At 62.6% G+C, this 13,190-nt stretch overlaps 2 protein-coding genes across 8 annotated transcripts in view; both read right to left on the bottom strand.

Moving 5' to 3' along the window:
* PHRF1 (PHD and ring finger domains 1) overlaps positions 1-247 on the bottom strand; it is a 30,515-nt gene extending 30,268 nt beyond the window's left edge. For all 6 annotated transcript variants that reach the window (XM_049652667.1, XM_049652666.1, XM_049652665.1 and 3 more), the window contains exon 1: positions 103-247. The gene's annotated coding sequence lies outside the window, so the exon portion shown is untranslated. The remainder of the gene's footprint in view (positions 1-102) is intronic.
* An 8,291-nt stretch (positions 248-8,538) lies between these two features.
* On the bottom strand, positions 8,539-13,100 carry RASSF7 (Ras association domain family member 7). Of its 2 annotated transcripts, none has more exons than XM_049652663.1 (6): positions 12,719-13,100; positions 11,368-12,278; positions 10,587-10,717; positions 9,628-10,340; positions 9,361-9,489; positions 8,539-9,283 (listed from the first exon to the last, which is right to left on the bottom strand). In XM_049652663.1, the coding sequence occupies exons 2-6, from the start codon at positions 11,598-11,600 to the stop codon at positions 9,089-9,091; spliced, it is 1,401 nt and encodes a 466-aa protein (XP_049508620.1). In that variant the 5' UTR covers positions 11,601-12,278; positions 12,719-13,100; the 3' UTR covers positions 8,539-9,088. The 2 variants fall into 2 exon arrangements, with proteins under 2 accessions (XP_049508620.1, XP_049508621.1); XM_049652664.1 differs by lacking the exon at positions 12,719-13,100 and having other exon boundaries at positions 8,541-9,120; positions 9,202-9,283; positions 11,368-12,684.
* Between the last annotated feature and the right edge of the window lie 90 nt (positions 13,101-13,190).

Here is a 13,190-nt window from a genome sequence, read left to right as displayed (position 1 = left end):
CACCGCGGGGCAGGCCTCAGACAAAGCGCGCGGCGTTCGAGGACGGCCCACGCGGCCGGGTCGCGGCAGGGACCCCGGGACCGCCGCGGGCCCCGCACGTACCCGAGAACCTCGTGCCCCTCCGGCTGCGCCCGGGCGCTCACCGCCGCCGCCCGAGCGACACCCTCGACTAGGCCGCCGCCGCCGCCACCGCCGCCGCGCGCTCCCCGACCCGGAAGTGCACGGAGCCGGCTTCCGGGGCTCTCCCGCCCCGCCCCGCCCGTTGGCGGGAACCACTGGGACAAGGGAGGGGAAGAAGAGCCTGAGGTGGCGGATGGCGCCGCTCGCCGCAGCCGAGGGCCCCGAGACTTTGGAAACACTGTTCAATGCTGGACCTCCGCCAAGGAAGACCAGTGTCTGGAGGAACTTGTGGTGTCTGGGCCTCCGACGGTAGGCTGTTCCTGGCCGCCCTCCCCCGCCGGGAGCTGGTACGGCCCAAGCCCCCGCCCGCGGCCCAGGGCGAATGGAAGCGGCGGTCCGGCACACCTGAGACCCCGCCCCTGAGATATAGCCCCGCCCCACGCCTGTGGCCACGCCCCCATGCCTGTGGCCACGCCCCCACGCGGCGGCCCGGCCCTCCCCGCTGCTGGCCACGCCCCCAGCCCCGGGCGCCTGCTGTCCCGACCGAACCCTGACGGAGTCCTACGTGCGCGGGCTCCTCCGGGTGCTGGCCACAGCCGGAGGAGACCGCAGCCCCGCGTCGCGTCCGGCCCGGACACAGGAAACCACGAGCACTGTAAATCACTACACCGTGTGGTGTGGGAGAAGCTGACTCGTGCTAGGAGGAAAGATAAAGCAGGGTAGGATCCGGGGCTCAGGAGCCTGGGAGGACTAGCCAGTGTTAAGTGGTGAGGTTAGACCTCAAAGGGGCCGAGCTGGGCCGCTGTGGGGAGAGCACCGAGAAGCCGCCGGACCTCGGGAAGGAGGCTGGGATGGCTGGGCCCAGTGCGGGGAGTGGCCAGAGGCGCTAGGGGCCCAGGGGGAGCATTTAGGGCAGGATGACGTGTGCTGGCTTACGGGCTCCGCGGGGCGGCGACGCCAGACCCAAGGGAACCGGTCAGGAGGCCACTTCGGTGACCGCAGTTCAGGGACCACCATGGCTCGGGCTCGTGTGGGGGCAGCGCAGGTGCGGGAAGCAAGAAGTTCCTGGTAGGTTCTGAAGAAAGGCGGTGTGTTGGGGGATGTGCGAAGTAAACCCAGGAGCAGGGAGCTTCTGGAAGCCAGGGAAGGAAAAGGAAGGCCCATCAAGCAGGGGCCTGGGTGAGTGAGGTGGGGGCCCTGTGACCCTGAGGACAGCAGCGTTGGAGGGGGAGAGGGCCGCAGGGAGTCTAAAGAGAATGGGACCCGTCACCAGGGCAGCAGCGGCAACTCTTGCAAGTGGTTCCACTGCAAAAGGAAGGAAGAGCAGGGGTGGCCAAGAGGGAGCCAGTCAAGGGAGGGTTGTTTTTATGTTTACAACTGGAGAAGCAAGGGCTAGTTTACAAACCCTGTAAATGACTTTGCAGAAAGGAAGAATGGATGGTGGGGGACTCTGGAGTGATTCCTCTCTGTTGGCCATCGGGTCGGGGTCTGGAGGGGTGGCTGCTACAGCATAGTGCCTCTGGGGTGTCCCCCAGGCCAGGTGCCTGAACCTGGGCACTTGGGCTCCCAGTGTATCAGTCATGTAACCTTCGGAGAGCTTCTCAACCTCTCTGTGCCTCAGTGTCCTTGGCTGTAAAACAGGGAGGTTGAGAGCTGGATGGATGAGTATTGGGATAGCACTTCAGGCGGGGTCCAGCATCGCAACTACCCTGCATCAGGCACCTTCCCCGCCCCCTCCTTCTCAGCTTGGAGCTTGGCATGTGCTGGCCCTTCTACATACACATGCCTGCCTGCTAAAAACCATTGGATATAAAGACGCTACCCAGTAGAGGTTACCAAATGGTAGGGGCACCCTGCTGACCCTCCTAGAAAGAGTTGAAGCAGCAGCTTATAGCCAACTTGGAGCCCTTTTGGAGAGGCGACAGTCCTTCCTACCTTTATGTGCAGATGTTCCCCAGGGGCTGCTGAACATTTGTCATAATAAACATATGCACCCACAATGGGAAAAAGGCTTACTCAGCAGGCATCCCTGGGCAGAGCACAGCCTACCTAGTCATGTCAACCTGTGCTCACATGTGACACGTGCTCTCAGGAAAGTGCCCAGAGCCATTGGTCTGGGCCCAAACTGAATATAGGTGGTATCTCTTGAGAGCATAGGCACATACATACCTATATCTCCCACCTACTGATGCCCCCCCACAGTAGGTACACCTACTGTACCCCCATCAGTACTATCACTACAGTGCACAATGACTAGCCACCCACCTGCCACCTCTCACATGCTAGTTCCAAGCAAGGACACACATGTGCACCCTGCCCACATGCCCCTCTAGATTTGCACTCTGAAGCCCTTGCTTGCACCCTGCCTTCCCAATCCAAAGCACAAGCAGGAACATACATGAAATGGACACTTCTGCCTTGTGCCAGAAGGGTGGAGCTGGGCTGGGAGCCACCTTGGCTGTGTCCAGCCCAGGCCAGCCCTCTCCCCTGCCATCAGGCCTACACACAAACACAGCACCAGAGGAGACTTGGGAAGGTGGGTGTGTTAGTGTCCTGGTCCTACCCTAAGCAGTGATCACAGACTGGGTAGCTTAACCAGCAGTTTATTCTCTCACAGTCCTGGAAATCACGAGTCCAAATTCTGAGGCAGCTGCACTCCCTTGGAAATCTGTAGGGGGAATCCTTTCTGCTTTTTCCGGGTTTTGGTGCTCCGGGCTTGGCTTGTAGCCAAAGCCCAAACAGGACGGGCACGGCCACCGATGGCCCTGCGCACCGCTCTGTGTCCCTTCTGGACTCAGACTCCGAGCCTTCCAAGGTGACGGGTCCCGCCATGGGGACCCGGAGCCCCCACCCACCAGCCAGAGTGCTCCGCAGTGGCCTTCGGCAGTACAGGCCCGCACGTGTGTCCCGAGGGCGTGGCCGGGCTACATCACCCCAACTCTGCCTCTGTCTTTACATGGCTTTCCTTCCTGTGTATCTGTATCTCTCCTCTCATCTATCTCATAAGTCCATTTGCCATTGGATTTAGGGCCTACCCAGGTAAACCAGGATTTTTTTTTAAGGAATTTATTAAACAATCATCATCGTCATTTTTTTTAATTAAAACAAAATTTTTTTTTTAAGACAGAGTGTGAGCAAGGGCGGGGGGGGGGGGGCAGAGAGAGTGAGACACAGAATCGGAAGCAGGCTCCAGGCTCTGAGCTGTCAGCACAGAGCCTGACACAGGGCTCGAACTCACAAACCACGAGATCATGACCTGAGCCGAAGTCGGACGTTTAACAGACTGAGCCACCCAGGCGCCCCAGAATGATTTTTATCGCAAGAGCTTTAGCTCAATTACAGCTGCACAGACCCTTTTTCTCAATAAGGTAACATTCACAGTGTCTAGGCATTAGGATACAGACATCTTCTTGTGGGGACACTATTCAAGCCACTACACAGAGTGATAAGAGTTGCATTTGGAAGCAGTAGGACTGGAGGGCACAGCTAGGGGTCGTACCAATAAGGGCAAGACAGGAACTCAGAGTCACCCTGACTTCTGGCTTTTCCCTGTCCCTGAGTCCCAGACTTCTTTCCTTCAAACCTCTGCCCTGTCCTGAAGGTGTGGGCCTCCTCAATGATCCTGCAGATTCCTAGGGGTTCCTTCAAGACTACATGATCCAGACTTTGCTGTCCTTCCACTTCTGACCCCTGATAGAGCTGAGCCAGCTCCTTGCTCCTCTGTATTCTTTCCCCACCCACACCCACAGCATCCTGCACTTGAATTTCTATTCCCAGGCTTCAGGCTCCTGATGTCCCAGGCAGGGCAGATGCCTTCCTGGCGCCTCAGCACTTAGCCAATCAGGCAATTTTTTTTTAAGGCTTATTTATTTATTTATTTATTTATGTTGAGAGAGAGAACGAGTGGAGTAGGGGCAGAGAGAGAGAGAGAGAGAGAGAGAGAATCCCAAGCAGGCTCTGCGCTGTCAGCACAGAGCCCGATGTGGGGCTTGATCCCACAAATCACAAGATCATGACCTGAGCCAGATGCTCAACCAACTGAGCCACCCAGGCACACCTGGCAGTGGTTTTGAAGGAAGAAATGAAGTGATCTGATGATGGGAAGTGTGCAGTTCGGACGTCCAGGTTTTGTGACAGGTGATGGGCTCCAGCCCAGGCACATGTGGGATATGGAAAAAGGAACTAAGAACAGGTGGTGAGTTAGAGGGCAGGAGGGCCACAGGAGAGCCACCAGGGGACCACGATGGCTGAGGCTGAGGGGGCACAGCCCCTGGGTGAAGGACCAGAATGGCACCGAAGAGAAAAGAGTTCCTCTGAAGCTGCCTGGAGCCAGGTGAGTGGAGTCCTCCAGGGAGGGAGGGCCTGGGTGTGAGGCAGGTGCGGGAGACATAGACTGATTGGAGTGAGGTGAGGGAAAGTGGCCCCCTCTGGCTTACTTTGGAGGACTGCGGTGTCAGGAACAAAAAGGGACCAAGCATCTCTCTACCCCATCAGGGATCCAGATGGCCCGTGATTCCGCCGCAGGGATCCCCTGGCCATGGAGGCATGGAGCTGAGTATGAAGGGAAGGGGACCAGGGCCACCTTGGGGCACCACCCAGGAGTCAGTAACTTCAGATCTTAAACAGTCCATTCTCATGATTTATACTTTCTCAAAGCCCAAACAGGACGGGCACGGCCACCGATGGCCCTGCGCACCGCTCTGTGTCCCCTCCGGACTCAGACTCCGAGCCTTCCAAGGCGACGGGTCCCGCCGGAGGGACCCGGAGCCCCCCACCCGCCAGCCAGAGCGCTCCGCAGTGGCCTTGGGCAGCGCGAGCCCCACGTGCGTCCCGAGGGCGCGGCCGGGCTACGTGCGCCGGGGCCCCGCGCGTTCCCGGGAGCAGCCGGCCCACCGCGAGGGCGGGGGAGCGCCTCGGGCCGTACCACCCGCCCCGGCCGGCGGGGGAGCCGCCCCGCACGGCAGCAGCGCGGCGCCCGCAGGCCCCGCCCGGCAGGTGGCGGCCCCGCCCCGAGGCCGACGTGCGGAAAGGAACGCGCCGGCCGCGCCCGCGAGGGGCCGCGCGGCGGTGGGCGTGGCGTCCCGCCCACACCTCGCGCCCACTGGCTGCGGCGCAGTAGGGCGGGACCTGCCCGGCGGGCCATTGGCTGCGAGACCCTCATATTTGCATACGGGCCGGCGCGGGGCGCGGGCCGGGCGCCCCGCGCGGGGCGGGAGGGGGAGTCGGGGCCCAGCGGCGGCCGCCGAATTCGGGCAGAGAGCTGGCGACGGTCCTGCGTCGGGGTTGCAGGTGACGCGCGAGGGGTCCCAGACTGGCGGGCGGCGGGCTCGGGACGGGCTGGTGCGGTGGGACAAGGACGCACAAGTTGGAGGAGAAGGGGGGTCGGGGGTGGGGGACGCCCCCCTCCGTCCACCCGGCGGTCCCTCCAGGCGCAGGGCAGCCACTGCCCACCGCACACTGCGCTGCTCCGGACCCACTGTGCGTGTGACAGCGGCTGATCTGTCCCTGGGCAGCGCGACCGCCCCGGCCCCTCTGTGACCCTGCTCTGTCGGGCAGGGGACAGCCACACCAGGTGGGAGGGTGAGCACCAAGGCGAGCAGAGGCCAGGGCGCCCCTGTGGACCAGGTCTGCGTATCTGCGCTCAGCAGGGGGGTGGGAGGAAAGGGGAAACATCTTGGGACTTCCCTGCCCTCCGTATGAGGGGGCTCAGGTGGGCCAGATGCGCCCTAGGAGGGAACTTTCTTTTCCTTGTGTGTTTCAGGTGCCAGGATGTGCAGAGTTACCGGGACGGTCTTCTGAACGTTGCCAAGCTGAGGGCAGCCTTGGGCAGGCAACGGGTGTTGTGGTCAGACCTTTGGCACTCAGGACCGGAGCCCCTACTACTGGCCTCTTGAGGGCCACCTCTGGGAACTTTCTTAAGGAAGATGGTGCCAGATTTGGCTTTTCTGTGCATTTCTGCCTCTTAAACAAGGCCGCTAAAAGAGTTGGGATGCGGAGGACCTGCTTGTGGTGACCAGCAACATGCCCCTCCCAGAGGTTGGGGTACCTGGCAGAGCCCCCAGCCCATCTTCCAGGCCTGCTTTCTCTGCCGTGGGTTCTCAGTCCACTGTGAAAACCTGCTGGTCGTGGGGCATGCCCAGAGCAGTCTGCTGGCGTGCAGGTGCCAGGACACTTCCCGCAGGCCTGGTGTCCTCTCCCAGACAGTGGGGGTTGACAGCTGGAACTGGGTCTGTGATTGCCAGAACAGCCTGAGGGAGAGGCGGGATTAGTTGAGGACTGGCATGGAATTGGGCTCACTTTTGGAGGGACCCTGTCCTAAAGGTCACTGTGGTGTACCGAGTGTCACACCCGGCAGGTTTAGTAGGGCCACGTTCTGCAGGTGACAGGGAGGCGTGCATAGCCTTGGGGTTGGGAACCAGTGGAGCTGATTGGCTGCCACAGGGCAATGGCTTGCTGTGGGTGACCCTTCAGTGAGCCCCGGTGTTCTCAGCCAACCCAAAAGGCCACTTTTGCACTGGGGGGGGAGCAAGAACCCTGAGGTCAGGAGGGGCTCCAGTGCCAGCCCCCAACACGGCCTGGCCCTCCAGAGACTCGTGATGATGGCTGCCTGCGTACTCATACCAGGCTTGCCTGGGGAGCTGGCCTGGCCTGGACCTGCCCTGCCATGGACTGATGTGTGTGTTTGTGTGTGTGGGAGCTGGGCCTCTTCTTACCTCAACATAACTCACATCATTGTTTTCAAAGTACAGTTTAAAGCTCAAAAGTAAACTTCAGCAACTCCAAGGTTTGCTTAGTGATTTGAAGCACTTCTGGCAACTTCTTGGGGATGTGGGATTTTGTCCTCCTGGAACACCTAGAGGAAAAAGGTTCTGTCCCTTTCCCCACCCTAGAGCACAGGTGCTACCTGAGGACCCCTCCAAGGTTCAAAAGAGGGCTCATCAGCTTCCTCAACCAGCAGCACACCGGGGACAGGTCCCTGGAAACGGCTTCTGAACAGGCGTTCCCTGAAAACAGATGCAGGAGCCTGGCGGAGGGGTGGGGTGAGCTCTGTGAGCACCAGGCCTACGTCCCTTTGGTTGGTGGGAGAGCAGATAACCCTGGGAGGGCGCGGCCTCGTCTCCAGATGGCACCTGGCTTTGCCCTCTGCTGGCCAGTGCACTCAGCTTGAGAGATGACCCTGTGTTGGGGCTCAGGACAAGCCTCCTGGGGCACACCTAGCCCTTCTGCACACAGGTAGGGCTGCGGGCGGGGAGAGCAGACCCCTGGAGCCTGGTGCTGATTGCCCGTGGCCCCAGCCCTCTCACCCAGGACACAGCACAGTCAGCATTTGCATTCCAGACTATATCCCACGTGCCTGTTTGCTTAGCCCTGTCTGCAATGGGCTGCTGTGAGGTGGGCAGTGAGCTCAGGTGGGAGCTGGGTTAGGGCTGGGGGCTCTAGAGTGAGGAGCCCCCTGCTGCTGCCTGGCCTGGCCATTCGCTCCCTGTCCTGTTCCACCTTGGGCAGGAAGTGCCCAGTCCTAGTTGCCCCCCCACCCCCACCCCAAGCTGTGCCCTCAAGGTGGCATTGCCTCTTGGTGGCTTCCTTGCTCCTTGTACTCAGGACTTCATGTCCCCCGTGGTTGGCCCCAAAGGAAGTGGGGAACACCAGGCCCAGCTCAGGGGCCACTCCAGAAGGCTGAGTCTGTCCCACAGTTGCCAACCCCCAAACTCAGCACAAAGACCCCCATCATCTAGGATGCCCCCCTCTCCTGTTCCCCCCGCCTGTGGCTGCACTGAGCACCTGGGTTCTGACCACCACAAAGAGCTCCAGTCTCAGCCACTGTGCTCAGAGGTGCGACTGCAGGACCAGGACCAGGACTGTGGCCTGGACGTCACTCTGCCCTAATTTGGAGGCCGCAGGCACACAGCTGAGGCTTCACATCCAGCTGGGAAGCAGGGGGGCCCTCGGGAAGGCTGGGCAGCCACACCCTCATGGGGCCTACAAAGCTCCTCTGGGCAGGGCTGCCGCTTCCTTGGTCCTGGCCGATCAGGAGTCTGGGGAGCTGCCCCCACAAGCTCTCAGTAAACTTGACAGGCAGGTCTGGCATGTCCTTAAGTCCCCATGTCCAGGAGCCACCCCAGATGGGGTGGCAGTTCCTGCTCCTGCTGAGGGTTAGGCCAGAAGAGGGGAACCAGGCAGACGAGAGGTCAACACAGGAACCCGGGCCGGGGCTGAGGCTGCTGCAAGCCCCGTACTGTCCAACTTTCAACCCCAGGCTTGCGCTGCCAAGGAGAGCCCCTGGGGGAGGGCGGGCAGAGCAGCCTGAAAGGCGAGGCCCCACAAATGCCCCCAGGCTTTAGGCCCAGCTGACCGCTGGCCCCAGGGAGACGCCCTGCTCAAGAGCCCCAGTTGCGGCCAGCCCCGGGTAGCTTGGGGATACTGCCCAGTGACCCCAGCCAGTCTCGGTTTCAGGCCCCACAGACGCTGTCCAGTGCAACCTTGGGACACAGTCGAGCCATTTGGGGCAGTTTATTGAGGCTTTAGGGTCAGGGTAGGGGAGGCAGCATACCTGTGTGTGTGTGTGCACACGTGTGATGAAGGACACTTCCCACATGCAAGCACACACCCAGAGTTGAGCAGTGTCCACATATCATCTCCCATCCCCTACAAGGAGCCGTGGCCTTTGGGGCCTAGCGAATTCTAAGCCGGTCGTGCCCCCTCCTTCTCCAAGGGGCCGGCAGACTTGGCAAGGACTAGGGCAAGCACCCTCAGCCTCCCGCTGCCCCCCAGAGCAGAACCCCCTGGGCTCTGAGGCATTCTGTCTCAGGCCCAGGGCATCAGGCCTTCCCACTACATGGGCAATAAACCCTCTGGGACCCCTGATGCTGCTGTTGTCCAAGTCGGGCCCCGCCTTGGCTGCCCACGCTCATGTCATGGGAGCCCAGGGCTGGGCTGGCAGTGGATGTCCATTCTGGGGCAAGAGCTGCTACCTCCAGGAGTTCTGCCTCATGGGGACAACTGTGGGGAGGACACAGGCTGAGGGACTGAGGAGGCCACAGGAGAACCCTGACCCACCCAGAATGGGGGGGACAGACATACTCTCTGGGCTCAGGCTGGACACTAGAGCAGGACCGTGGGAGGTTCTGGTGAAAGGCTCTTCTCTGGCCAGAGGCAGAAGATCCTATGGGGAGAGCAGATCAGCTTAGGACTGGGCCAGGCCTCCCCTGCCACCCAACCTCCCTCCAGAACGGCGCTGACCTGTGTGCCAGGGGGGCCCCCATCTGGCTGCGGAGGTGGTGGCGGCGCAGCCCCCGTCTGCTGGATGAACTGCTGCAGGTTACACTGGCGGAGCTCCCGGTTCAGCTCCTCTAGTTCCTGGGCCTGGGCCTGGGGCACAGGGCACCCTCAGGAGATGGCCGCAGGGCTCCACGGACTCGTGCTCCCCCTGGTCACACCCTGACACCCACCCCCCAAGCTGCCCATGCTGGGGACGTCAGCAGGCGCTCGGGGCCCAGGGGGGCTTACCTGCAGGGCACGCTCGGCAGCCTCCAGAGCCCTGCTGACCAGGGCCAGGCTGCCCTGCACCTCCGCGCTCTGCCGCTCCTGGACGGCCAGGTCCTGGCGCAGGCGTTCGGTGGCAGATGCCGTGGGTGAGGGGGGCCCAGGGGCCTCTGAGGCCAGATGGAGTTCAGCCTCCAGGGCACGGGCCTGGGCATCCAGGGCCTGCAGCCGGGCGGCGTGCTCGGCAGTGGCGGCGCTCAGGGCTTGCAGGCGTGCCTGCCCCTCACGCTCCCGCACCTGCTCCCGCCTGAGCTCCTGCTCCCAGAAGGCCTCCTGACCCAGCTCCAGTGCGTTCCTCCGCACCCTTCGCTCCAGGCCCTGCAGGTCTGCACAGGAGCCTGGCATTGGTGCTACGGGGGCCACAGGCTCGGGCAGCGCAGGGATGGGGGCCAGCCCAGGGCACCCAAGGCTGAAGGTCAGTGCTTTGCGGGGCTCGTGGCCCAGGGCTGGCCGTGGCTTCGGGGGGAGGCTGGCCCGGACTGGGCAGCGTTCAGGAGGTGGGCAGCTGTCTGAGGAGGGCCTTCCTGCGAGGCTGGGCCCTGTCCGCCTCAGGACAAACTGGACATCACTGGCAAACTGTCCACAGGTGGCCTGGGCACCCACTGGACACTCCTGGGGCAGCAGCTGCCGTTCCTTCTCCCTGAGACGCTGCACGAGCACAAAGCGGCCCGTCTGGCCTGGGGTAGGAGGAGAGGGGTCAGCCTAGATTCCCTCCACCCTCCATCCACCTGGCTTGAGAAGTGGGGTAGGAGGCGAGGGGTCAGCCTAGATTCCCCCCCACCCTCCATCTACCTGGCTTGAGAAGTTGAGGGAGAGCAACAGGGATCAGCAACCAGCCCCACCCTCCTTGGGGGAAAGGGGCCATAGGAGCAGGCCCAGTCTCAGGTGCACCTGCTGGGCCATCTGTGCCGGAAAGGACTCACCTATTGCTTGGGCCAGCGCGATGACCACTTCCTGACAGGTGGTCTGCTCTGAGACCCCACAGACCACGCGCTGTATGCCATCCACCCACACCTTCAGCTCCATGGCTGCTAGCCCTGAGAGCATCCCTGTCCTGCACGGACGATGAAGGCCACAGAGTCAGGCCCAGCCTGGCTCTCCTCTCTTCCCCCAGAACTGGCTCAGGGTTACTGTCCCCCCTGACGTCAGCCCCGCTCTCCTGTGCCCAGCCCCACCCTTAGGCCATACATTCTTGGGGTGGGAGTAGTGGAGACCCACCCCCCCCCACCCCCGGCAGGGGGAACCAGTCCGCCCTCAAGGGGCACTTTGAGGCTCCTCCACTGCCCAGCCTCCTCTCGCCTCACCCCAATCCCGGAACGAGGCGAATCATTAACCAGATCCAGGACTTCCTGCCTCCCCAGTCACCTGGCTCGAAGGGCACTGCCCCTCCCACGGGACGCCGTCCTCAGGCACCCAAGGGCGCCCTCACGAAAACACGGCTTCCCTCTGCCATGGGAACGCCCCCTCGCCCGAGACGCAGACCTCGGCCCTCCGGAGGCACGGAACCGCGCCTGGGCGGTCCCTGCCGGAGCGGGCAGCCCCCTTCCCGCTCCCCACAGCCGCCGCGCTTGCCGTCTGTGCGGCGGGGGCCGTTGCAGGTGCTGCGGGGCCCCCCACGGCCGCCCAGCCCGCGCCCCTCCGTCGGAGTTGCCGCCCAGGGCCGTGCCCCGCACTCGGGAGGATCTGGGGCCCTGCGCTTCTCACCTGGGCGCTCGCCGGCCTCCCGGCCCTAGGCTCGAACTGGCTGCTTCCCGGCGGCCGGCGCCTTCGCCGCCGCAACCTGCCGCCTCCAGCGCGGCGGGCGAGCCCCGGCCCGCAGCTCCATTGGCCCGCAGCCCGAGCGCCCCGCCCCGAGCGCCCCCATTGGTTCCCACCATCGCCTCGTCCGCCCCGCGCCCACGCCCATTGGCTACCTCTCTGAGCCCCGCCCCTCCCATTGGCTCCCCGCCCGCCCCGCCCTCAGCGGCGCCCAGGTGTGGGCGGAGCTCGGCAGCGCGGAGGGGCGGGCCGAGCCTGGTCCACGCACGCCTGAGGACCGCAAACTACGCGGAAGCGCGTCCCTGGCCCCCGGGCGGCGCGTGGGACAGGTGTCTGGCTCCGCTCCCGGGCCGACCTCCTCAGAAACCTCCCAGTCTGATGAGTCTTTTGCCTAGAGAGGGAGCGCCGGCCTGGGACCCTGCAGCTTCTGCGCCGAGAGGGGCAGCGGGGTCCCCAAGGCCAGGGCCCCACCGACCTTGCTCCCTTAGGGCGCGTCGTCGGGACGCACAGGGGTCGGGGAACCGTGAGCCCCCGCGGGAGGGAGGTGGAGCTGGCGGGCCACTGCAGCCAGGTTGGCAATCCTGGTGAGGGGAGAAGGCCGCCTTCAGGTTGCTGGGGACAAAGCAAGACATAGACCCTGGGCTCTTTTCCCCCACCCCTGCCTGCCCCCAGTGGAGCTCGGTGCCCTCTCGAGTTGTGGACGCCCGCGGGCACACTCCGGCCTGGTAGGACCCAAGCCAGCTCGGCAGCCAGGGTGCCTCACAGCCTCAATGCTGTCTGTGGACCAGGCATTCAGAGCCCTGTTTCTGCCACGGGGGTCCTCCTGCCAGCCTGTATGTTCCACGGCACAGGAAGTCCTACAAAAACGCGAAGTTGAGAGTCTGAATGAATGAGTGAATGAATGAATAAAAGAAAGAAAGAAAGAAAGAAAGAAAGAAAGAAAGAAAGAAAGAAAGAAAAAAGAAAAGAAAAGAGAAAAGAAAAGAAAGAAAAAGCTAGAAAGGGGTCGGGGTGAAGGCTGGAGAGCATCAGTTTGTGTGTCAGATCTGGTGCTTCATTTTTGGTGTGGGGCAGAGGGAACAGTTATCGTGGTTATGAGAGGGTCCCCGGGGCTCCCTGAGGTGACCCAGGTGGTAGAGATGGACGGGGGCAGGGGGGGCTTCTTGCTTGGGGGTCAGGTAGGTGGGCATCAGCCTCTGAGGACAAAGAAGCTGTGGGAAACACTCAGGAGGGCCTCACTGCCGGTTAGAGTTCAGTAAGCCCCCACATACAGGGCAGCAATGCCCCCGATACCCACCAAGTGCCACAGTCAGGCAGTCAGGCTGGGGGTGGTGGACTGTGTGGCCACGGCAGGCCTGGCTGGTCGCTCTGTGGTTCCCTGGGCCTCCTGAGGTTCACTGGCCAACAACCCAGCCTCTTACCACTTCTCCTTCAGGCAGGATCTGGAGGTGGGTCCAGGACTCACTCAGGGTCCTGGTCTGGGGTCTCCCTGGAAGCTGCTGGTAACAAACAGCCCCTCCCCTTTTGGTGCTGGTATCCATGGGAACACTGTAAAGCCTTTCTTTCCCTAGGCCTGCTTGGGTTTCAGGCCTCAGGTGAGTGTTGGGGGTAAGGCCCTGGGTCTGGGGGCATCACGGGCGAAGGATTAACACCTCTGGGGACCTTTGCCTTAGGCTGAGGGCAGGACCTCAGGTCGTAGAGGGCGAGGGTGACAGAGAGACAACAGGAAATGTGCAAACATCCTGGTGACATGTTGCTTGGGGAAGGGG

This window comes from Panthera uncia (genome assembly GCF_023721935.1).
Source record: "Panthera uncia isolate 11264 chromosome A3 unlocalized genomic scaffold, Puncia_PCG_1.0 HiC_scaffold_12, whole genome shotgun sequence".
Taxonomy (NCBI): Eukaryota; Metazoa; Chordata; class Mammalia; order Carnivora; family Felidae; genus Panthera; species Panthera uncia.
This window is presented reverse-complemented; position numbering and strand designations above follow the sequence as displayed.